Here is a 25,594-nt window from a genome sequence, read left to right on the forward strand (position 1 = left end):
ACACCGTCCTTCTGAGCCCAGACATGTGCAGCAATATATCTTGTCGCCACGGATGACCTCAGGCTGCAACGCTCTTTGTGCCACTGCAGCCCCACTGCTCAGAAAAGTTCACAAGGCTCAGAAGAAGAAATGCGCTTTCCAGTACTGCTAAGGGGCACTTATCCTAACAGCTGGTCCGCCTCAGGTAAGAGGACGGAGCAGTAAAAAATATTAGAAGTATTTGGGGCAGGGTTCACTCCATGCACAGAAGGCCTACAGTTATGTTAGGAGCATACATGGATATTTTCAAAAACTGATTAGTTTGAAATTATGGAATGTTCATGGACTGTATAGAGTACTTTTTTAAAGATGAGCTACCCTTTAATGCTCTATAATATATGCATGGAACATTAGACAACTTATCTTAATCTATATAATAATTATAGTTAATTGTTTTATTATTCAGCTCTGTCCACTTTTATCTTATTACAGAATGTAAATACATTATAGTTTTTTTAACCTCCCTGGCGGTATGATTCTTTCAGAAAAAACATGCTAAAAGCGGTACCATTATTTGCAAGGAAATTTGGCGTTTTATATTGTAGGTCTGTAATTTTTAGAAATAACTCACTTAAATCTGACCAAACAAGATTCTAATAGGCATCCCGTGTATTACATTTTTTTAAAAACAAAATTATAAATTATAATATAATAAATAATTATAAATAATTATAACAAATAATAATATAATTATAATAAAAATTATTCAATAATGTAATCAAATCAAAATCACTGAAATTTGCTCAGTTGCAGAATTGTCGCTGTCATTACTTTTATTTTTTTATGACGAATTTCCCCACAAATCGCTATCGCACAATTCTGCAAGTGATTATAATTTATTATCGCTGTTTTTTAGCTGATCTAAAACTATTTTTGACATAAAGGGACACTTTTGGTTGCTATGGACAATCTACAGTTTGCAGGGAGAAAAAAAGGTTTTTATTATATAAAATGACATGCAGGACACTGGGCAGACCACTAGGGACAGGGGGTGTGTGTTTTTTTTACATACAGTACTGTAATCTATAAGATTACAGTATACTGTGTGTATAGTGTTTGTTTACGTTTTTGAATTTGGCGCCGTTCTCCGTCCCCGTGCGTCGTAACGTCGCAGGGAACGGAGATCGGCGTCACACGGAGGCACTATGTGAATCGAGCGAGGTCCCGCTCGCTCACACAGCGCGGTGGCATCGCTGGATCCAGGGACAAGGTAAGTAAAAAGTGCCTGTGGATCTAGCGAGGCAAGCCCGTGACTGACACGGGGTTACCGATAGTAGCAAGAAAATCTAACCCCGTGTCAGTCTCGGGAAGACCGCCAGGGAGGTTAACTAACATTTCTTTAAGGTAATGTCCACAGTGCTAAGACAATTGCATCTGAAGATTGACATTAAGCAGATATATTTATCCTTACAAAAATCACGCAAAACCAAATCCTGCTACAAGATCCTAAAAATGTATTCAATTTCTATTTATGTATTCAAGCATACTAGGAAAATTAAAATATTGCTAATCCTGTTCTGAAAATTTCTTCCCTGCTGGTACGAGCTTCTAAAAGTCTACTTATTACTGTGCCCGTTCCCCAGACTATGAATGTATAAAAAAAAAAAAATAAAATAAAAGTAAAAATGCACCCCAAGTATTTAAAAAAGTAGCAAACACCTTAAACCTTCGATTTTTAATGTGGGGTTGGGGGCTAAGTAGTAACAGGACCTTACATTTATATCCAGGATCTGTTTTACAGTGGACCTAGACTCAGGATAATTGTATTCTTAACACAGTGCAAGATGATCGTGTGGTCATCTTGGAGTGTTAGTTACATGTCTATAATTTTTTAATATGTGGTCTTACAGTTAGTTACTCTATGATCTACAACTGTCCTTATATGTTACAGAAAAGCATCTTCACGCTTTCTTCAGCTAGACAATATACTGTACATCCCGTTGACTTTATAGTATATATTTTACCATAAAATGTCACTATAGACTGAACAGTTAAATGTTTTTTATCAAATTTCACACTTTTTGCATTCTCTTCAGCTCCGAACACCTGATCCCCCCACCTTGACGATATGAACAGTGATGTACTTAGGGTTTGGGTTTGCAGGGAGGCATCTCTGCGATATATATAGACTGTTGCTTGCCTCTTCCCATAAGTTACCGTATATGCTAGCATGGGAGAGGGATCTTGGTCTGGATCTTCTCGATTTCAAGCCTGCTTCAGGGTGATTTTGAACATCTCCTTGATAGAAGTCAATCTAAAGGTTGTGACTAGAAGGTATTTGGCTCCCTCTTACCTTGCTAAGATGTACACAAATACCTCTTCAGACTGCTTCCGAAGATTCTGGAACAAGGTCTTTTCCATGCTTTGTCATGGGAGTGGTCTCCTCTTATTGCAACTGCCTCAAATAGCATTGCTGAATGAATTTCCACCAAGAATTCCCCGCTCTTTTCTGAGGCGAGTGTTCTTTATCCTTTTATCTGCTAAAATCACGATAGCGGAAGCCTGGAAATTACCTTCAGTGTCATTGCAGAGGATGACGCATAAACTCTCCTGGATTATGCTCCATGAGAAAATTGCTAGTATCAATGATAAGCAGCATCAATTTGAACAAATCTGGGAACCGAGGGCTGTTTATTTGAATGTCTCCATTACATCTTCTCAGGCAATGATTGCACGTCGCAATTGAGAACATAGGTCTTCTTCTCTTTTCTGTTCTGTTTGCTTTCTTTCCTTTCTCTTCTTTGCTTCTTTTACTGGTTTTCTTGTGTATACCATACTTTCATGATAAGGTACTGCTCACTGGTGGGGGCCCAAGGATTTTTTTGTTGTGAAATATGCTGGTTTTCTGTTTTTGGGTACTAACCCTTTGAAGTCTTGGTTAGGTGTACCTATATGTTTGAGACCCCTGGCGCTAGAGAGCTATACTATTTTAGCGCATTGTATCTTGTATTGTTATGCGCAAGGTGTAACTTCCTGTCTATATGTCATGGGACCCTAGATTTGCATTTTTTATATGGCTGTCCTTAATACCTTCTGTATATTCGACACAAGATGTATGTGTTGTTGTTTTTTGTCCTCTGCTCTTGTTGAATAAAAATTATTGAAAGATAAACTTCACTGTAGAAAATGCCATTTTGGAATCAGTCAGAGACATGTAAAATTGTATACATTTTTTCTCTTATTTACTGAGAAAGTTGTCACATTTTCTTCTTACTGTAAAGCACATCAAAGATCTCTTCCACCATCTTTCTGAGAAGGAAAATATCAGAGCTGGGTCCAGGCGAAACTCGATGGGCATTCCAGGCACAGTCCCTGCTTCTCCTTTGGACATCATTCTCCTGCTCCTTTCTGAGGGCATTCACTGCAAAAATCAATAAACAAACCAACTTGATTAGTAAGTAAAAATTTGGTGACAACTGAGCAGATCTAGCAAAAAAATTTAGTTGTCTATTCTGGGCATGTATAATGCAGGAAAAATAAAGTTTTTTTAAGCTAAAGTTTAGTATATTTTTTTATGATACAGCACCAAACACATTCATTACGTGTAATGATGCATATTCTTTTACAAGCAGGCTGCTTTTTTTGGCAAAAATCTCCTACTCTACAACTTTTTTGTACCCACCAGAGATTGCTCTGAGGGACAATTTTTTACAGCACTGTGAGAGTTGCCAGCCACCACTGCCTGCCTGCCTAATTACTTCCCAATTACTATTATGAATGAGAAGCAGTTAAAGTGGTTGGAAACTCTGTTACACCACTTTTACCTACAGGTAAGCCTTATTGTAAATATCTCCTGAACTTGCACAGTTTAGGAGATATTCAGAGTGCAAGCAGCCGATGGCATACAGGGGAGTGATGTTATCGTGGCTCAGTGCCTGGAGCCTGCGATTCCGGAAGTAACACAGAGGGGAAGATGTCAGCCGTCTCAGTAGGGCTTCATTCTATGGTACGTTTTTTTTTATAATGTCAGCGGTTTACAACCGCTTTAAATGACAGGATCTCCCCTGCACATTCACAGAATGCAATGCATTGCAGGAGAATAGTAGTACAAAATCTCCAAATGGCCAAGAGGGTAGAAGGGGGGTAGGCGAGTGGCCCAACTTTTCAGACTAGTATTGGCAGAAGATTGGAATCTCATGAGAAGATATCTTCTCAGGCAGCTATGAAGGAGGCACTGAGGGGAAGATTTTACAAGAACAAGCAGCTACCTGCAGGTAATAGGATATACAGAATTACACATAATGAATGTGTTTGGTGCTGTATTCCAAAAACATAGGACTAAAGGTCTGATTTAAACTGTATGCAACGCCAAAACTTTATTTTATGTTTTTCATATAGTAGGGAGGGATTAAAACTGCTGGGATTAAAACTGATTAAAACTGCTTTTTGCTGTTGAGAGATACAACAGGAAGGGACAGGAAATCTCTACAAAGTGAGAGAAATTTCTTTCTTAAATAGGCATCAACAGAACAAGCGTGCCCATTTTTGGCCAGGAATCCCGGTCGTGTGTATGCTCCCTCGCAGTTTTTACGACGGGAAAACTGCCAAAATCGTCCGGACAAGAAAAGACAACCTGTTCTCTTTTTTCCCCGGAGGGTTTCCCAACTGACTTTTATCCATCAGAAAAACCGGCCGTGTTTAGCAAAAACCGGCCATTTTTGGCAGTGTTCATGTGGGAAAAAACTCAGATGGAGCATAAAACACGGTCGGGATTCCCAAGGAAAAGCTCTCATCGGAGTTTTCCCGACGGGAAAACCGATCGTCTGTACGGGGGAAAAGTAGAGAGCATGCTCTCGGCTTTCCCCTCGGGATTTCCGACTGAATTTGGAAATCCCACTCCACTCGTGTGTACTAGGCATTAGAATGAATAGAAAGGTTGGATACATCTAGTTGAGACACAGACACAGACACAGACTATTTAAAAATACACTTAGTCCACTTTCACATGGAGGCATTTTACAGGCATTTTTGCACTAAAAATAGCACCTGAAAAGCGCTTGTAAACTGCCTCTTCTGCAACCCCCGGTGTGAAAGCCCACGTGCTTTCACACTGGGGCGGTGCACTTGCAGGACAGGAAAAAAGTTCTGCAAGCAGCGTCTTTAGAACAAGAAAAGGTATAGGGAATTGGGATTATAGCGGTGCGGTGCCTAAACAATAGAGATGATAAATGATACTCAAAAAATTATATTATATAATGTTTATTTCAAAAATATTTATGACATACAATAAGTTCATTGGTGCATAAAAACAAATAGAGCAATAATATACATTTAATACTGGCCAAGGTATTGACGGCCTAATAAGGTTACATGTCAGTACTCCTTACATGTTTCGCCAAACATTTGCTTCTTCAGGGTAAGTATATACATTTTTTTTTTAGACAGATTAGTCAGCATAAGTAGCAGGGAGGCATTTTTAAGACTACTTAGTGTTTTATTCTTTGTAAAAGCAACTTACAACAGAACCGTTGGAAATCTGTCCGAAGCTCTTTTCTGGAGTTTAAAAAGGATTTCCCTTTTTCAGTCCCAAGGATAAATGAATTTTCTTCATGAACCGCGATGCAGGCTACTTCAGCATTCAGTTTGGAGAGTGCAGTGCACTAAAAAGAAAGAAAAAAGACCATTGTAATTATTAGATATTGCTAAAGCTAGCCTGGGACTAAGCTAGATTCAAATGTAGGTTTACTGCAGACATAGAAAAATATGCCCTTATTTTAAAACAAAAAGTGTTTGGTCTGAGTGAAATTCTCATTGCTTTCTACAATTATGTTCTTGCCTAGGAAAGTGCATAAGTGACTTGGATTCTCATGCCACATGTGTAAGTATAGTGGAGTCCTTGATGTTTACATTGTTTTTTTGTTTCTTTTTTTTTAACTAAACTCGTTTACATTGTTTTTTTTTTTTTTTTTTTTTTAACTAAACTCTAAAGCAGCATCTGTATTATCACTTACAAATTGTTTCAAACTAAAATAAATTAAAACCACGGTCACCACAGGGCTCAGTGGAGGTGGAGCAGGGAACACAGACAAACCAATATAGCCTTTCAGGGACTTTGGAGCCTTTGAGGAATTTTGTATTTTGATATAACCTTTTATTTATCAAGTTAACCCAATAAGCATTGTTGACAGCGTTAGTCCTGTTAAAGGTGAAACTTCATACAAAACAATTGAAATAAATAGACTATATTGCCAAAATGTATTGGGACGCCGGCTTTTACATGCACATGAAATTTTATGGCATCCCAGTCTTAGTCCGTAGGGTTCAATATTGAGCTGGCCCACCCTTTGCAACTATAAAAACTTTAACTCTTCTGGGAAGGCTGTCCACAAGGTTTAGGAGTGTGTCTTTGGAAATGTTTGGCCATTCTTATAGATGCGCATTTGTGATGTCAGGTACTGATGTTGGACGAGAAGGCCTGCTCACGGTCTCCGCTCTAATTCATCCTAAAGGTGTTTTATCATGTTGAGGTCAGGACTCTGTCCAGGCCAGTCTAGGTTCCTCCACCCCAAACTCGCTCATCTATGTCTTTATGGACCTTGCTGTGTGCACTGGTGCGCTGTCATGTTGGAACAGGAAGGGGCCATCCCCAAACTGTTCCCACAAAGTTGGGAGCATGAAATTGTTCAAAATGTCTTGGCATGCTGATGCCTTAAGAGTTCCCTTCATTGGAACTAAGAGGCCAAGCCCAACCCCTGAAAAATAACCCCACACCATAATCCCCCCTCCACCAAATGATTTGGAGAGGTGGCCCAATACTTTCGGCAATGTAGTATGGATGAGCACAGAGTCCTGACTTCAACCCCATAGAACACCTTTGAGATAAATTAGAGCAGAGACTGTGAGCCAGGCCTTCTCGTCTATCATCAGTGCCTGTCATCACAAATGCGCTTCTGGAAGAATGGTCAAACATTCCCATAGACACACTCCTAAACCTTATGGACAGCCTTCCCACAAGAGTTGAAGCTGTTATAGCTGCAAAGGGTGGCCCAACTTAATATCAAACGCTACGGACTAAGACTGGGATGCCATTAATGTTCATGCATCGCATACTAGCACAATATGAAATACTTACCTTAAAACAAAGCCCTTCCAGTGGAGCCCGGTCACCGCTGAGAGGGTTGACATCTTCCCCCGGCCTTTCTTCTGGGTTTGTGGGCTCCAGCGATGTGAGAGCCACGATTTTGTCACTCCTGCGCATGCCATATCAGACAGAACAGCCAGTTCCTGGATGTTTCTGCAGCAGATTACACTGCAGTTTAAGTGCATGTATAACCAAAACTTTTATTTGTTCAGTTTTGGTTGGAGTAATTTTTTCTCCCTCTGTCCCATTGGGGAAATTCATTTTCATTTTTGTCCCAGAGACATAGCCGCAACCAAGAGAAGTGTGCTAGTGCAAAATCAGTTCAAACAAAAATATAATTTCTAAAGTTACAAACACCTTAGGATATATCACTCTAACTACAAAATATTTGCATAAACCGTGCTGTGTTAGATGACTGCAAGTCAATAAATACCTTATCACACTGAATAAATACGAAGACAGCAAATTCATGAAATAAACATTAGACAAATTCATGCCATTACGCTTGAAAATCACCACAAGTGAATATATAAATACAGAATTAAAAAGTTCCCAAAAATTCATAAAGAACAGTCCACTCAATTAAAATTTTTCCAAAGTTGGTGCCCAAGAAGATCTGAAACCTTCACCAATACCCGCACGATGCAGGCTTACCAGAACCGCAGAACCGCTGGGCAAACCTAACGTAAACGTCGTAACTTCACTGCGTCGACCGCGCGTACGTTCGGGAATTCGCGTATCTAGCTAATTTGCATACTCAACGGGGAAAACGACGGAAGGCGACACCTAGCGGACAAAAAAAAAATCGCATTTAAGATCCGACGGCGTAAGAGACTTACGCCTGTCGGATCTAATGGATATCTATGCGTAACTGATTCTAAGAATCTGTCGCATAGATACGACAGCCCAGATTAGGATTTACGACGGCGTACATGGCGTTGCGCCGTTGTAAGCCCTTTGAGAATCTGGGCCATTGTCTATAAGGACATCTTCCGTGGAGAGAATATCTCTACAAAGTACAAAGTGTTCCTCTCTTAGATAACTGTCACTGGAACAAGTGTCCCCACTGTAGGATCTTCTTACCTTTAGTTCTAGCGACAATTCAAACATTTTGAATTATGAATTATTTTATGTCTTGAAAACAATGATCACCAAGACAAATCTACCTAGTAGAGGCAGAAAAACAAACTGACAGTGGTTCTTCATTCAGGAGTTTTAGCATTTTAGTCTCTATAGTAACTTCCCCAAATCCGAGATTACTACCAGCTAAGCTACAATTTCTTTACATCTTTCAGTCAGTCCCTATTAAAGCCCCATGCTTGTTTTCATAACACTCACTACTTTTATTTGGAATAATAACCCTCCTAAATTATAGAATCTTCTCACTAAAAAATAAAAAATGGGACAGTTGCTTTATCTTGACACACAAATTGTCAGCAGCCACTAAAACACAAAAAAAGAACTTTAAGCTAAAAACAAGATGGTGTAAATGCCCCATTGTCTTAAATCATATCTATTCAACTATTCTAGTAATGTGTTAGTGATGCCACAGATTGAAGGGGACCATGACACACATTTGGTGGGAATGTCCTCTGATTAATGAGTTCTGGACAAAGATTCCAAAACTCAATTGTAAGCTAATGGCAACACAAACTAGAAACACACTAAAAATAGCTTCAGGGTGGGTACACATGGGCCGAATTTTGGCTGGTATCAGCCAGTTCAACAGAAACCGGCCGACATTTGGCCAGTGTGTACAGCAGCCTTCCTAATAGAAGCCAGACAGGATTCGATCATCGCTAGCAGCCATTGACAGTCCCGCTATCAGAACACAATAGTACAGCAGGGGAGATCATAACACTAACATCACTAGGTTAGTACGGCAACCTCTCCGTTTTTTTTTTTTGTTTTTTTCGCTCAGCCCCCTGGGTTTAACGAAAAATAAAACTTCCCATGTGTACCTAGCATTACCCTCTATTATCCTGAGCCATTATCCTCAAGTCAGCTAAGAAAGATGGTCTTCTACACTTTTTTTCAGCAGCAAGGACTGTTATACCATGACACTAGAAATCTACTACCATTTCATCCTTGGCAAAATGGGCAGTAGATTTAGATGCCATAAGAGATCTAGAACATCTGTTATCTCAGGAAATTTGCAGATCATAACAGTTTTTGAAAACATGGGTCCTACAACTTTTGCTTCTTCTTTGTATGTGTAACAGGCGCTCCTCGTGCCCATTCTATCTGTAATGCGTTCCGTGCTGGAAATCATTACGGCGACCGCCCGATGATGTCATCGCGCGGTGCCCCGTGCGCTCCACCGTGTAACGCGGAAGTGCACCGTACTATACGGCGCTTCTTTCAAATCACTACCAATGCACTACAGCTGTCTGGTACCTGTACACAGACAACGTTCTATTATTATCAGCCGTAGCTTGGCCACGCTACTCCTATTGGTACCATCGCTCCATATACTGCAACACAGAGCCATTGCTGGGGATAACCTTGAGGCCTTCCTTGCTGAACACCTTACACCGCGGAATCCCTGCTTACTACACTGAAGCCTGCAAATGGATAAGTAGCTGTTGTGTCACTTGTAGTGCCATAGGAAGATCTGCTGCTTTTGTTCCATCTAATACTATTGCTATTACTTATTATGCCTTGTGACTACCAACATACTATTTGGGATATATTATTGTGCTAAGGACTGTTTGCTAAGGAATCCCTTAAAGGGCCAACTATCTTCAAATTACCAAAGTTATATTGCTTCTCATATGCAACTATAATTACCCAAGTTAAATTGCCTCTCATGTGCAACTATAATTACCTAAGCTATATTGCCTCTCATACGCAACTACTGGTTGTCACTACAACTACTATTTACTACGAGCTTGACATAAGTACAAATCACCTATAGGCCTTATCCTAAATTATTGAACATGTTCGCTCTAACCTTTCTATGCCAAGGGTTGATGGTATTTCCATACCAACTCCCTTAGTGACCTAATACATCCCTATATGTTTAAAGTGATATGATGTAGAGAACCCCCAAACTCCTGCTTGTCTGGAGTGACGCCTGGGGTCCCATACTGATAATCACTTGCATATAGAGGTGTATTGGAATCTTGATCTTTAACGTAATAATATCATTTTAAGCGCTAAGCTCTGGTCGCATGTTGTAATGCGTCCATCCTTAGTAGTTCAACGCCTTTCTTTCTGTGAGAGAGAGATGATGTAGAGACCCCCCCAAACTCCTGTTTGTGTGGAGTGACGCCTGGGGCTTAATACTGAGTTCTCACATAGAGAAGCGCATTGTAATCCTTGCAAACCGCAGTTGAGGTTCACCCCGTTCACCACTGCTGTTACAGTATGTAAGACCTGGTTTTCTGGGCAGTAACCCCCGGATGTTACTGAGACATGATGAAGAATTCTTTCACATACCCCCTTTTTCTCTATAATGGCTTCCTTCTAATCTTATACTGCCATGATGCTGTTTTCACATCTGTCTCAGCTCCCTGTCTTACTACCCCTATACCTCACTACTCTTGCAGCCCAAATAAATTCCTCCTTTTAAGTATTACCCCACTCAGAAATAGGCCCTAATCTAGCCATGACTTTGATCCCTTTAAACTTGAGGGCTAACAAAACATCTATTATTTTGGTTCAGTTGATATACATTGTTGAAAATGATATATTATAATCTCACCCTTGGTACATCCTCCTTACCAAAAAAATAAGATTAAACTAAAAACTGACAGGGGTTCTAAACTTTTATTGCTCTAAATCTAAAACTACAAAAAAATGCTTTGGCTATACCAGGGGCGGACTGACCATTGAGTCACTCGGGCACTGCCCGAGGGCCCCATGCCACTAGGGGGCCCCATCCGGGTTGCCAGGCTCAGTAAAACCAGGGACAGTATGTAAAAATCTGTGTTTTTTTTAGATCTGTCCCTGATATGTCCGAAAATGACATGCTTTTAATGTGAATATCCCAAGATTTTAGCTGCCCGCCTCTGCACTACCTCCTGGCGTGGTGGCCATCTGTAAGCCAGAGGGGCCACATACTCTTCTATTGCCCGGGGGCCCCATGAGTTGTCAGTCCGCCCCTGGCTATACATACAATTTAGGTAATACTGCATGACCAGGACCCCCAAAACAAGTGACAGTTCAATAAAAAAAGCAGCAAGTCTATCAACACTGTTGCGGTCCCCCTTCTGGTCTCTCCTGCTATGAGTAGGTTCACAGACAGCTCTGTTATGTATCTGTTCTGATATGTATCTGTACTGTATTCTTTAACTTTGAAAAAAAAAAACCATTAAAGTGGTTGTAAAGGTAAAAGTTTTTTTTACCTTAATGCATTCTCTGCATTAGGGTAAAAAAACTTTTCACAGTAGCTCCCCCCTGCCACCTTAATACTCATCTCAGCCTGATCTTGGCCCAGCGCTGTGCACATCTACAGGAGCAAGAGCCATTGGCTCCTATTGCTGTCGGTCAAAGCCTGTGAGCAGAGAACCAGGGGTGTAGCTGAGAAATGAAAGCTTTACATTTACTTTAATTAAAAAAACACTCAAGAATTCTTGAAGAAGCTCAAGTGTGAACCTAGCCTACTAGATATTTCTCTTTGAGTCTCTTGTATCTCATTGATGCTGCATCATTTACTACGTTATAAAATGTTGCAAAATCTAAAGGGAAGCACAGGTACTTATCTTCAATAAAATGTTGCAAAATCTGAAAGGAAACACAAGTGATCATCCTCAAGTAACAACTTTATCATCACTGGGGACAAAGTGAAAGAAAATCTATAAAATAACTTAATTTGCTGTGCATAAAAAGGACCATGATGGTGCTAATGTTTAATTAAAGAATGCTACCCCCCCCCCCCCCCCCCCAAAAAAAATTGGGCACAGAATAAAATTAAATTAGTGAGTGGCAAGTATATAGCGACAAACACCAAAATAATAAAAAATGGATGCTTCTTTAAAGATGTTAGAGCAGCATCAATTTTATATTAAATAATAAAAAAATGTTATCTACATTGTTCTAAGTGCACTAGAGTGGCTAATGCCCCGTACACACGATCGGACCTTTGTCCAACCAAAATCACATCGGAATTCCGACGGAATTCCATCGGAGTAAAAGAGAACACGTTCTCTATCTAAACTCTGACGTAATTCATCGGAATTTCCAATGGAAATAATCCGATGGGGCATACACACGGTCGGAATTTCCGATGGAAAAAGTCAAAAACGTTGTTTTTCCTGAAGAGATTCCTGGCAAGAATCTCTTGCCGGCCGAGTGTACAGACACACCATTCAAAAGAACCGCTGTTCTTTTGAATGGCACGAACGCGGTGACGTCATCGACTACGACGAGCATGCGCTCGTCACATACAATGCCGTCGCAGCCATCTTGCTTCACCCTACCTATGCCTTGGAAACTACCGTGCATGCGTCAAAGTCATTTCGAGCATGCACGGGTTTCCATGGAGAGGTAAGTATACACACGCTCGGGTTTCTCGGCAGGAAAACACTGCTGAGAATCTCACGATGAGAAAATAGAGAGCAGGTTCTCTATTTTTCTCGTCTAGATTCTGGGCAGTTTTCTTGACGAGAAACCTCAAAGCCTCGTACACACGCACGGTATACTCGGCAGCAGTTTTCGTGTACGAGGCTTTACTCTTAAACCAAGGTTCCACTGTAATACCATTATCTTCATTTTGTTCAATCCTTTTACATATACTGTACTTTACATCTATAATGCTGGATGTTACTAACATTCTTCATAAAAAATATGTTTGTACAAAAACAAAGCGTATATGCATATAATGTTCATAAAATGATGCTGGTAATGGTTCTTACCATTGAATCTAAGGCAGACACAAGGCTTGTGATAATTTCATCTTTTCCATTAGAAACAGCTGAAACCCACATATCAGATCTGGAGTTGTTCACGGATCCTTCATACTGCTTTCCTGCCAGTGCCATATTCTTCTGCAATGAAATCAGGATGTGTTAATATCATTATCTATGCACTCAGTCACTACCTATTAGAGAATATTCTCTGCAAATTGTCAGAGGTTAAGGCAACAAGGATTGATAATGAGCCAAACACAGTCCTTTTACTCAGTCTGCTGTAGCTCTACTTCTTACTTGGTGCTTTTACCTCCCAGTAATGTGATTATTTCAGCTCATGTCATTTAGACACATATTGTAAAGTGCTAGGGAGAGATGGAACAATCCTGCTTCCTACACAATGAATTTTCCCTTTTATTGCCTTTCACTAACATCACTACATAAACATAATTGGTGTTATTTTACCTATACCGGTAACTGTCCTACATATCATTTCCAGAGTGAAAAGAAGCTTCACCTACTCGCTGGACAAAAGACTATCTATGTCCAATATTTCAAATATATCTCGCTTAAAAAAAAAAAATTATACATTTTATTTTTTAGTCCCAAACCAAATAAATATTAAAAAGAAAAAAATCACAAAACCACGATGCATTCTCTTTAGTTTACAGACACAATAACGCATGTGTACTTTGAGGCTGGGTTGACATATGAGCACTTAGCGGCTCACAGCAGAAGTCCGGTGCATCCTCGTTGGCGTCCTTTTTGGCTAAATCCGGACCTGAAACGGACCAAAAGACGCACAGCATTCCTGTGCAAATCGCACCAGAGCCGCTGTGGAGATATCTGAACCGGCTCAATAGAGAACCATACGAACATATTCGCCAGCACACCGCGGATCATAGAAAACGTCCAAAAGTTTAATGCAGTGAAAACATCACAAGGATTGCAACGTTTCGAGGCCGCGCAGGACCTCTTCGCTGTTCCAGTTCCCAGCTGGCGATCGCTTCAGCACCCATTTTTGCACTTATTGGCCGTTTTTCCAGGAAGGTGTGCGATTGGAATATTAACTAAGTCAATAGAGAACCAGTCATAATCTACTGCTATTGCAAATTTGCCGCATCCAATTCGCACTAGTGTGAACCAAGTCTAAAGCTTTAGCTATAGAGACCTTCGTAAGCAACAGATTATTTTTTTACAACAAGCAGATAAATGGAAAACATGCAAAAAGGAAAAGCTCCACCTGCTTGTTGGATAGAAGACTACATGCTATCCATATGCAACATTTCATATAAACAGTATATCTGGCTTAAAACAAACGACAATTTTTTTTTCCTAAATAGTATTGTTTAGTTTCAACCAAAATAAATATTAAAATAAAATTAAAATGAAACAGCAATCGTACCGATGACTGGATACAATTTGACCTACAGCATCCATATTTGATTAGTAAAAAGCAATGACCACCCCAGTTCCCCCCACAGGCTTCAGGGACACATACAGGTCTCAGAAGACTGTGGGACTATTTACAAATTGCAGCGTGACCTGCACATGCGAATTAGGAAACCGGCAGTGAAGTCTTCCGGCTTTCCCTTAGCTAAGATTCCGGCACCCGCACGCAAAGGTGATTGAAGAATAGGCCCAGGTGAGGAAATCGCTGGATCATTGGACAGGTAAGTGTCCTTATATTAAAAGTCAGCAGCTACAGTATTTGTAGCTGCTGAAATAATTTTTTTTGGGGGGAGACTGGAGCTTCTCTTTATCTGCTAAAATAAACTAGGGATCTTACGTTTACTGAAATAGTCACAGACTATCTATTAAACCAGCCAAACATGTTGGGTTTTCCCCCCTCAGTGCTGCCAACTATAGCCAGCAGCACTAATCATTGTACTCTGATGGCGAGGAAGACTCCCCGCTGTCATGCTGCGTACACACGACCATTTTTCATGTCATGGAAAAAAAATAAGTTTTTCTCGACGTGCTTCCTCTCAAGCCTGCCTTGCATACACACGATAAAAAATGCTCGAGCAAAGCGCGGTGACGTACAACTGCACTATAAAGGGGAAGTTCCATTCGAATGGCGCCAATCTTTGGGCGAATTATGCAAATTTCCCTTCTCATAACTTGTTTCCGAGCATGCGCATTTTTTCCCCCGTCGTTAAAGCCTACACACGACTGTTTTTCACAACAAGAAAAACGACAATGTGAAAAACAACGAGAAAAAACAGAGCAGGTTCTAAATTTTTAATGCCCATTTTTCTCATAGAGAAAAATGCTCTGGAGCCTACACACGATCGTTTTTAACGACCAATTTAAAAAAATTGCATATTTCTCGTCATGAAAAGCGGTCGTGTGTACACGGCATAAGAACACAATAGCCTAGCTAAGGAGATTGTCCTATCCACCTTGAATGTGTGGATGGGGGAATCTGGCAATTTTTTTTTCCATTCAACCCTGTGGTTGAATGAAGAAAAATTATGGGCTAGATTCAGGTACAGTTACGCCGGTGTATCAGTAGATACGTCGTCGTAACTCTGAATCTATGCCGTCGTAAATTTAAGCGTATTCTGGAAACCAGATCCGCTTAAATTAGGCTAAGATACGAGCGGCTTAAGTCTCCTACGCCGTCGTAACTTAGGGTGCATATTTACGATGGCCGCTAGGTGGCGCTTCCGTTGAGTTCGGCGTAGAATATGCAAATGACTAGATACGCCAATTCACAAACGTACGCGCGCCCGTCGCAATTAGTTACCCTGTTTACGTTAGAGATACGCCGGCGTAAAGATAAAGCTGCACCCTAGGTGGGGCAGCCCATGCAAGGTATGGACGTCAGAACAGGCCTATCTTTTTACGTCGTTTGCATAAGTCGTACGCGAATTGGGCTTGACGTAATTTACGTTCGCTGGGATATGTCCACGGACGGCGCATGTGCCGTTCGTAAAAAAACGTCAATCACGTCGGGTCACTAGACATTTACATAAACACGCCCCTCTCATCCTCATTTGAATTAGGCGCGCTTACGCCGGCCCATTTACGCTACGCCGCCATAACTTAGGAGGCAAGTGCTTTGTGAATACAGCACTTGCCTCTCTAAATTGCGGCGGCGTAGCGTAAATAACATACGCTACGCCCACACAAACTTACGTCCCCCTACCTGAATCTAGCCCTATGGATCTATGGGCTGCCTTAGCCTACTAACTGGGCAATAACAACACTGATAAGGTCATCTCTCCTACTTTCAGAAAGCTTCCACCATTAGTAGTAATGACATCACCATGTAGTTCAATAAAGCGTGACTGGCTAATACAGAGACAAATTTCAAGTTTATAGTTATATTTAAAAAGCATATGCAGTATTTAAGGATGTTTTAATATATGTATGCCTGGAGACGGTGGTAATTTTTATATCTCTTTTTGGGCTTGCAGCTCAGATGTCTGCACAGATTAGTATACAACATTTTGAATCAGTTGCCTTTGATATTCTTTCATTCAATACTGGGCTAATTGTATTATTTCTAAAATCTCCTGCTCAGCAATTTATTAGCAAGTTAAAATCAATTTGTGGGAAAAAAATGATGAGAAAGATCCAAAGAAGCTTAAGATCAATCACAATAACACAGAAAAGAAAACTTGATTGTGAAATAAAAGAACCAGATACATACTGTAGGTCAGCATTTATTCTTCCTGCTCTGGAAGTCCTAGGTCTCTGAAGTCTCCATGATTCTTCTACAAGTCTGTTTATTTAAAGCCCAATTGAACTTTCAGCTTAAAGCTGAATACCAGGAAATCAGCTTCTCTGTAAAACGTGCAAGTTAAGTCTAAGAGGCTGCATGACATCTCCTGAGCTTATCTCTATTATTTACATCTGATGGTTTTATTGCACTCCTGGAAGAGGGCTACTTTGTTTCCAGAAGTCTGACACTGATGTTTCAGGTCTAAGCATCTTCAACATTAGAGTTGTTGCAGCTGCTATGTCTGCCCCATCACAGAAGCCTTTGTATTATGTGAACTCATACACAAAATACAAAGGCTTCTCTGAATGGGCAGCAGCGAGGAGGGGCCGACATGGCTCCTCTGTGTCCCTCTCTCTTCTCTCGAAGCCCGAGTATCATATCATGTATCATAAACCTGTCAGATATAAATAATAGAGATAATTTCAGGAGATGCCATGCACCTCCTTAGACTTAACTCATGGTGTGCCTGCACTTTTTACAAAGCGGCTGAATTCCTTAAATTCAGCTTTAACTGCTCGACAAGTGTCAATCTCGTGGGGCGTACCCAAACTTCCTCCCAGATCTGTGCTCTGTGTGCTCCCTGGGAAGCGGAACACAAATCCGAGTACTGAGTGGCGATGCTTCACCCTGGTATCATATGATCGCTGTGACGAGCGATGGCTGCCATTCACACAGCTATTCAGAACTACCAGTGGCAGTGCGTCCATAGAGGGTGCAGGAGCGATGCCCCTCTCTCCTGCTCCCGTCAATCAACAATAGACAAATTCATCCACTGCATGAATCTATCTATTGTCGCCGCCGGGGGGGGGGGGGGGCAAACATTTGATGGGGCAAACTGGCGGCATTTGATGGGGCAAACTGGCAGCATTTGATGGGGTAAACTGGTGGCAATTAATGGGGCAAACTGGCAGCATTTGATGGGGCAAACTGGTGGCATTTGATGGGGAAAACTGGCGGCAATTGATAGGGCAAACTGGCGGCAATTGATGAGGCAAACTGGCAACATTTGATGGGGCAAACTGGCGGCATTTGATGGGGTAAACTGGCGGAAATTGATGGGGCAAACTGGCGTCAATTGATGGGGCAAACTGGCGGCAATTGATGGGCACAGTGGCTGCGTTTGATGGCACAGTGGCGGGAATAGATGGGCACAGTGGTTGTGTTTGATGGGCACAGTGGGGCTGCAATTTATGTTTTTTTTTTTCAGCTTGTTTGTGCTCCCCCCCCAAAAAACTTTGAGTACCAGCCGCCACTGAGAAGTATTCACTGCCATACCAGTTACAGTGTCCCTGGTCACCATGCACACCAATTGCAGTGTAAGCCAGCAACAGTATCCCTGATTGTCACCACATAAGTCCCAGTGTCATCTGATCAGTGTAAGTCAGCAACAGTGTTCGTGATTGCTGCCACACTAGTCTCTAGTGTTACCAGATCAGTACAGCCAGCAACAATGTTCCTGATCACGCCACATCAGTGCAGTGTTGCCCCTGGCTGCTGCCCCTACTGACCCTGGACTGTTTATTGCCCACATTTCTGCCTGTTGCCTGGACTGAGCCTTTCGAAAATTTGGCAATTTTGTGGGTGTTTCCACTGTCCTGGTGCTCCAGGGCCTCCAAAAATGATACATCCACAGAAGATCTGTGGTTATTTCCCCAAGATGTTTGGAACAAATACCTGCCAAGATCCTTCAAAAACTGTGTGCGAAAGTACCTAGAATGTCAAAAGAGGGCGAAGGAATATGAGCCCGGGGTCATGGGCATGCGGCTGCCCCTCGCTCCTAGTTTTTAACTAAATTTAAATTGGGGTTTTGATTCACCTCAGGTGATAACAGTGCAGAGATGCTGGCCCTTTAAAATTTCAGACATGAGTTTGGGCTAGGGTTGCCACCATTTCATCAAGTCAAGCACAAACACTTTAGCGGTGCACTGCAATTTTTTATAGTATAAACTATACATAGATGTTGCTATTAAATAAAATTTTTAATCAAATGAAGTTAATAACAAGAGTCCCCCTTTACATCAGAGTCCACAGAGTCCCCCTTTGCATCAGAGTCCACAGAGTTCTCCTTTACATCAGAGTCCCCCTTTACATCAGAGTCCACAGAGTCCCCCTTTACATCAGAGTCCACAGAGTCCCCCTTTACATTAGAGTCCAGAGTTCCCCTTTTACATCTATACTCGCTGAGTTCCCTTTCACTGCAAGAGGAGACTCTGCAATCTCTGATGTAAGGGAGAACTCTGGGGCCTCTAACATAAGGGATGCTCTGGGAACCCTGAATTAAGGGGGAACACTGAGAACTCTGATGTACAGAGAAGACTCTGATGTAAGGGGGAAACACTGTGGCCTCTGGTTAAAGGGGAACTCTGATGTAAGGTGTGCTCTGACAACCCTGATTTGCCTACTTACTCAGAGGCAGGAGAGAGAAGGGGGAGACTTCAGTCACAGACAGGGATGGATGGTGAGCTCACTCACCCCTTGGCAGTCAGCACCTCTCATCCAGATGTATCTGAGGCTGCTGGACTTCAAATTCCGATCGCAACTTTCCTTTTCTGAGGCTCAGCACAGAGGATTTGAGTGTGGGCAGACACAGAGGGGTAGGGGTGTTTGGGGTGGGGGGATTTGTCAGTGCTGGCTTTGGGCAGTGTGAAAGAGTGTAACAGACACTCTCAGCTTACACAACTGCAGCCAGCAACCCTGCTGGGAAGCCATAGTCCAGTCTAAATAATGTGTCCGGACTTCAGGGAGTCTGAATCCTGGACAGGTGGCAACCCTAGTTTGGGCGGGAAGAGAGTGTACCATGTGACCTAGCAGAGGAGTCAGCTGAGACAATTTGTCAGTCAGCCAGCGTCGGTACAGCGACCTCCCCACCTACCTTTTGTCGCAAGGCATAACCACAAGGGGGACTTGTGGTTATGTTCATGTATTTCAACCCGATTTCTTAGCAAATTTTATGGAGAGATAAGTTGTTTTTAGTTATTTCGTTTTTAGTTATTTCTGAATTAAATAAATGCATTATATTATTGATTATTAATAAATTATTTATACCAATAAATGTGCAGCAGCCAAAATTTTGCCAAAAAAAATGTGTGCGTGTGTGGGTGTGTTTCATTATTTATTATATAGGTATTATGTATTCTGGGGAGGGACAAAAAGGTGAACTTACACTTTAAACTTGAGGTATAGCAAGTAGCCACAAATGACCAAGAAATGAAACTGAAAACTGTATGTACATTTCTACACAATGGCAGTGGTAACCTGCTGAGGTGAATACAGAATCAATGGTCATGTTTCACTGCAGTCCCTCGCTCTGCCGTTGTGTCAAGTAAACCTAATTACCAGAAAGATCTATATCAGATCAGGATCTGTGGTGGGGGCTGCTGGGTTTTGACTTTCATTTTTGAAGGTTAAAGCCTCGTACACACGATGAGAATATCGGACGAATGATCGTCTATATTTGTTTTTTTTTGCCCACTAGTCTTATATCGAACATGAAGTGGTTACTAAACATATGTAAATTATCCTACAACAGAATACAACTTTGGAAGTGATGTAATGTGTTATACTGTATTGTATTGTAATATATTCTTTTGTTTCAGAGCATGTGTGGTCTTGCTCTTCCGATTTTTTGCAGACAAATTCTGTACTGAATAACCACTTAAAGGGGTTGTAAAAATACATTTTTTTCCCCCTAAATAGCTTCCTTTACCTTAGTGCAGTCCTCCTTCACTTACCTCATCCTTCCATTTTGCTTTTAAATGTCCTTATTTATTCTGAGAAATCCTCACTTCCTGTTCTTCTGTCTGTAACTACACACAGTAATGCAAGGCTTTCTCCCTGGGTGTCATGTGTCATGCTCGCCCCCTCCCTTGGACTACAGGAGAGTCAGGACGCCCACTAACACACAGCTCCTTTCTCTATCTGCGTCCTGACTCTCCTGTAGTCCAAGGTATTACCTACATGGCCGCAAAGAAAAACCTTCTGTTGAATGTACTTCATAAATGCAGTGAATAATTCACTAGAAAATGTACGGCGTAACCTTCACCATTTTCTAAATACGACCCTAAGAAATAAAGATCCCACAATACATAACTAAACACATGTCTTAGTGAATATTTATCACAGCGGTATAGATTTTCTTTATTAGATAACCATTACCCATTCAATTTGTGAATTACTCAACAAATTCCTTCAGGTTAACAGGCCATTTACTGGCATAAAGCGTGGGTATTGTGCTCTGGTGACAAAGGGCCAGATTCACATAGAAGTGCGGTGGCGTAACGTATCGTAGATACGTTACACCGCCGCAAGTTTTCATCGCAAGTGCCTGATTCACAAAGCACTTGCAATGAAAACCCTCGCTGGCGGCCTCTGGCGTAAGCCCGCGTAATTTAAAGGGGCGTGTGCCATTTAAATTAGGCGCGCTCCCGCGCCGGACCTACTGCGCATGCTCCGTTTTGAAATTCCCGCCGTGCTTTGCGCGAAGTGATGTCATTTTTTTCGAACGGCGACGTGCGTAGCGTACTTCCGTATTCCCGGACGTCTTACGCAAACGACGTGAATTTTTAAATTTCGCCGCGGGAACGACGGCCATACTTTATACAACACATACGTGTGCTGTGTAAAGTTAGGGCACCCAAAACGACGACTAACTTTGCGACGGAAAACTAGACTAGCAGCGACGTAGCGAACACGAAAAACTGTCGTGGATCGCCGTAACTCCTAATTTGCATACCCGACGCTGGTTTACGACGCAAACTCCCCCCAGCGGCGGCCGCGGTACTGCATCCAAAGATCCGACAGTGTAAAACAATTACACCGGATCTTAGGGATATCTATGCGTAACTGATTCTATGAATCAGTCGCATAGATACTCTGAGAGATACGACGGAGTATCTGAGATACTCCGTCGTATCTCCTTGTGAATCTGGCCCAAAGTTCTTGGCTCCTAAGAATGCAATCAAATTAGAGTTAGAAGATCTGGTTCAAGTTGCCAATGCAATGCAGTTAATGTATTTTATGGATTGGAATAAAACACTCAAAATAAAGTGTATATGCTAAGTACAATACTACGTAGGACTGACATGCAATGCCAAAAGACAAAAAAAAACATGTTATGAACTAGACCAATTTTTTTTGCTTGCCAATATGTTTTCTAAGGACTACTTCTGACCTATACAGGTAACACTTTTATCTTCAAAATTACATTTTAATTCTGACTTTAACCACTGAAGCCCCGGACCATTTTGTAGCTAAAGGACCAGGCCAGGTTTTGCGATTCGGCACTGCGTCGGCTTAACTAACAATTGCGCGGTTGTGCCACATGGCTCCCAAACATAATTGACTTTCTTTTTTTCCCACAAATAGAGCTTTCTTTTGGTGGTATTTGATTACCTCTGTGTTTTTTATTTTTTGCGCTATAAACAAAAATATAGCGATAATTTTGGAAAAAATTCAATATTTTTTACTTCTTGCTATAATAAATATCACCAAAAAAGATATAAAAAAAAAAAAAATTTCTTCTTCAGTTTAGGCCGATACGTATTCTTCTACATATTTTTGGTGAAAAAAATCGCAATAAGCGTTTATTGATTGGTTCGCACAAAAGTTATAGGGGTAGATTCACGTAGAATGGCACAACTTTGTGCGGGCGTAACGTATCCTATTTACGTTATGCCTCCGCAACTTTTACAGGCAAGTGCCGTATTCTCAAAAAAAAGTTGCGGCGACATAGCGTAAATAGGCCGGTGTAAGCCCGCCTAATTCAAATTGTGAAGAGGTGGGCGTGTGTTATGTAAATCAGGCTTGACCCAACGTGATTGACGTTTTTCCTGAACGGCGCATTCGCCGTCCGTGGAATTTCCCAGTGTGCATTGCTCCAAAGTACGCCACAAGGACGTCATTGGTTTCGACATGAACGTAAATGACGTCCAGCCCCATTCACGGACGACTTACGCAAACGACGTAACTTTTTCAAATTTAGATGCAGGAACGACGGCCATACTTAACATTGGTACGCCGCACTTACGCCACCATATAGCAGGGGTAACTATACGCCAGGAAAAGCCTAACGTAAACGGCGTAACTGTACTGCGTCGGCCGGGCGTACGTTCGTGAATTTGCGTATCTAGCTGATTTACATATTTTGACGCGTAAATCAGCTTACATACCCCTATCGGCCGGCGTAAATATGCAGTTACGATCGGACGGCGTAAGAGACTTACGCCTGTCGGATCTAATAGATATCTATGCGTAACTGATTCCAAGAATCAGGCGCATAGATACGACCGGCCGGACTCAGAGATACGACGGCGTATCTGGAGATACGCCGTCGTATCTCCACTGAGAATCTGGCCCTCAGTGTACAAAATAGGGGATAGTTTTATAGCATTTTTATTAATATTTATTTTTTACAAGTAATGGCAGTGATCTGCGATTTTTATCGTGACTGCGACATTAATTATGGCAGACACATGGGACACTTTTGACACATTTTTGGGACTATGGTCATTTTTACAGCGATCAGTGCTATACAAAATGCACTGGTTACTGTGAAAATGTCACTAGCAGTGAAGGGGTTAACCACTAGGTGGCGCTGTAGGAGTTAAGTGTTTCCTATGGAGTGATTCTTACTGTAGGGGGGAGTGGCTTGCTGTGACATGTCACTGATCGTGTTCCCGATGACAGGGAACGCGATCAGTGACAGTGTCACTAGGCAGAACAGATGTTGTGTTTACACTAACCGTTCTACGTGAGACGATCGCGGGTATGCCAGCAGCGATTGAGTCCGCAACAACCGCTTCTTAAAGGGGATGTACAGATACGCCCTTCTGCCTGCTGTGCCATGCTGCAGACGTATATCTAGGTAGCATGCTGTATATGGGATGCAGCATGCTGCCTAGATCTCTGATATAAGTTAATGTATTGACGACTACTGCATTTTTTCTTTTGGCTAGGCCATTTTCTATGCTGCCAAGATATTGAGGTCCCTGAGGAAGCGACTATGCGAAATGCTTTGACCTCTTGAAATCTAGGCATGTTGGTGTTTCAATATGGAAAATTGTGCCCTATGATAGCATGAATACATGGTTTTATTAATGTTTTTACATTTTTTGTAATAAACATGGTTATTTTTTTACAAAAAAAAAGGTGTGGCCGCCTCTCTCTGGATACCAGTAAAGTCCAATATTCCAAGGTTTTTGTGCTTTAAAGGAGTTGTAAACCCTCAAGGTTTTTCACCTTAATGCATTCTATGCATTAAGGTGAAAAAACTCATGTGATGCAGCTGCCCCCCAGAGCCCCCATTTTACTTACCTGAACCCAGTGTTTCCAGAGAAGGGGACGAGCACACCAACTCCAGCCGGTGTCTTGGGTCCTGATTGGATAGATTGATAGCAGCGCAGCCATTGGCTCTCACTGCTGTCAATAAACCAATGATGTGGGAGCCAGGGGCAGGGTCGAGTCCTGCTGTCTATGTCAATGGATGGAGCAGCAGGACACAGGACCACACCCGCACGAGTGCCATGAGGAAGAACGATTCTCCAACGGGGCACTAGAGAAGAGAAGGAGTCAGGAGCACCGCTGAGGGACCCCGGAAGAGGAGGATCGAGGCCACTCTGTGCAAAGGAGGTATGACAGTCTACTAGTCCATCTAATGTTACTACCCTTCCTACAGGTTGACAATGCTGCTGTCCAAGGGTGGTTACACTGCTCTTCCATAGATATACAACGCCCTAGAACAGGACGTGTGCTACTGGTCAGATCACCGGGGAAAAGCCTGAACAAAGAAAACCAATGCAGCCACCACATCACAAGAGAAATAATGGAGTTGCTAAATGACTGTATGTGTTGTAAGGGGTTAGCTTGGTAGCGGGGTGTGTGACTCCTTGGATGGGTTCACCACACACTGAATTTATACAGACAGGCAGTCGAAGACGGTTGAAAACAAAGATTTTGGTTTATTCTTCAATCTTGCTGGAAACAAGTGCAAGCATCCAAACAGCATAAACAAAATCAAACATAAAATAAACCCTGGCCACTTTGGGCATCTACCTTCCACACAGGAACCTATCTATGGAGTCTAGCACAGCCTACTGCTGGGTAGACAGTGCTGGTCATACAGCAGAAAAACAATAGTCTTTTGATTTTTATCACACAGAAAAATCAATCCTCTCCTCACCTCCTCAGAAGACTTTCAGTACTGCTCTCTTTCACTCAGAAAGCCTCAGCATGCAGCAAAACAGTGGTAATCCTCTGGACTACCTATAGAGGCCTTAATTGCCTCATTCTGAACAGCTTAAGTCTTCCAACGCCCTTAGACCATTTCTGGCTACATTTGCAGCCGACGCCTAATAACAATTGGTGTATTGTCTAAACAAGGCAGAAATGTATGTCCCATCTGTGACAACACCCACAGATTTACCTGACTTCCTGTCACATACTCCCCCCTCTTGTTTCAACCCTAGGGTTGGGAAACAGGTTGCCAGGCAGGCATGCACTCGGGACAACCCATCTGCATTCCCTATTTTAGCACCGGAGCGATGCATTACTGCAAAACTAAATTCCTGGAGGGCCAGGAACCACCTATTTATTCTCCTATTGGTCTCTTTGTTCTGTGCCATCCACTTCAATGGGGCATGATCCGTCACCAGTTCAAACTGTCTACCCAAGAGGTAGTACCGGAGAGAATCTAAAGCCCATTTCACTGCCAAACATTCTTTCTCAATGGTGGCATAATTCTCTTCATGGGCCTTCAACTTTCGGCTGAGGTATATAACAGGGTGTTCCTCCCCCTTGATAATCTGAGACAGTACAGCTCCTAAGCCCACTTTTGACGCATTTGTCTGAACCACGAAGTCCCGTGAAAAATCAGGCGAATTTAAAACTGGCTGA

At 41.9% G+C, this 25,594-nt stretch overlaps 1 protein-coding gene and 1 long non-coding RNA gene across 5 annotated transcripts in view; both read right to left on the reverse strand.

The window, feature by feature from the left end:
• Positions 1-25,594, reverse strand: part of GTF2IRD1 (GTF2I repeat domain containing 1) — a 132,719-nt gene that overhangs the window by 61,391 nt on the left and 45,734 nt on the right. For all 4 annotated transcript variants that reach the window (XM_040336699.1, XM_040336698.1, XM_040336697.1 and 1 more), the window contains exons 2-4: positions 12,979-13,110; positions 5,498-5,639; positions 3,254-3,400 (exon numbers count right to left, since the gene is read on the reverse strand). In XM_040336699.1, the coding sequence (XP_040192633.1) occupies positions 3,254-3,400; positions 5,498-5,639; positions 12,979-13,104 (415 nt within the window). In that variant the 5' untranslated portion in view covers positions 13,105-13,110. The remainder of the gene's footprint in view (positions 1-3,253; positions 3,401-5,497; positions 5,640-12,978; positions 13,111-25,594) is intronic.
• On the reverse strand, positions 463-3,219 carry LOC120926596. The gene is made up of 2 exons (XR_005746961.1): positions 1,369-3,219; positions 463-499 (listed from the first exon to the last, which is right to left on the reverse strand). It is a non-coding gene; the product is annotated as an uncharacterized LOC120926596 (long non-coding RNA).

This window comes from Rana temporaria, chromosome 2 (genome assembly GCF_905171775.1).
Source record: "Rana temporaria chromosome 2, aRanTem1.1, whole genome shotgun sequence".
Lineage (NCBI taxonomy): Eukaryota > Metazoa > Chordata > Amphibia > Anura > Ranidae > Rana > Rana temporaria.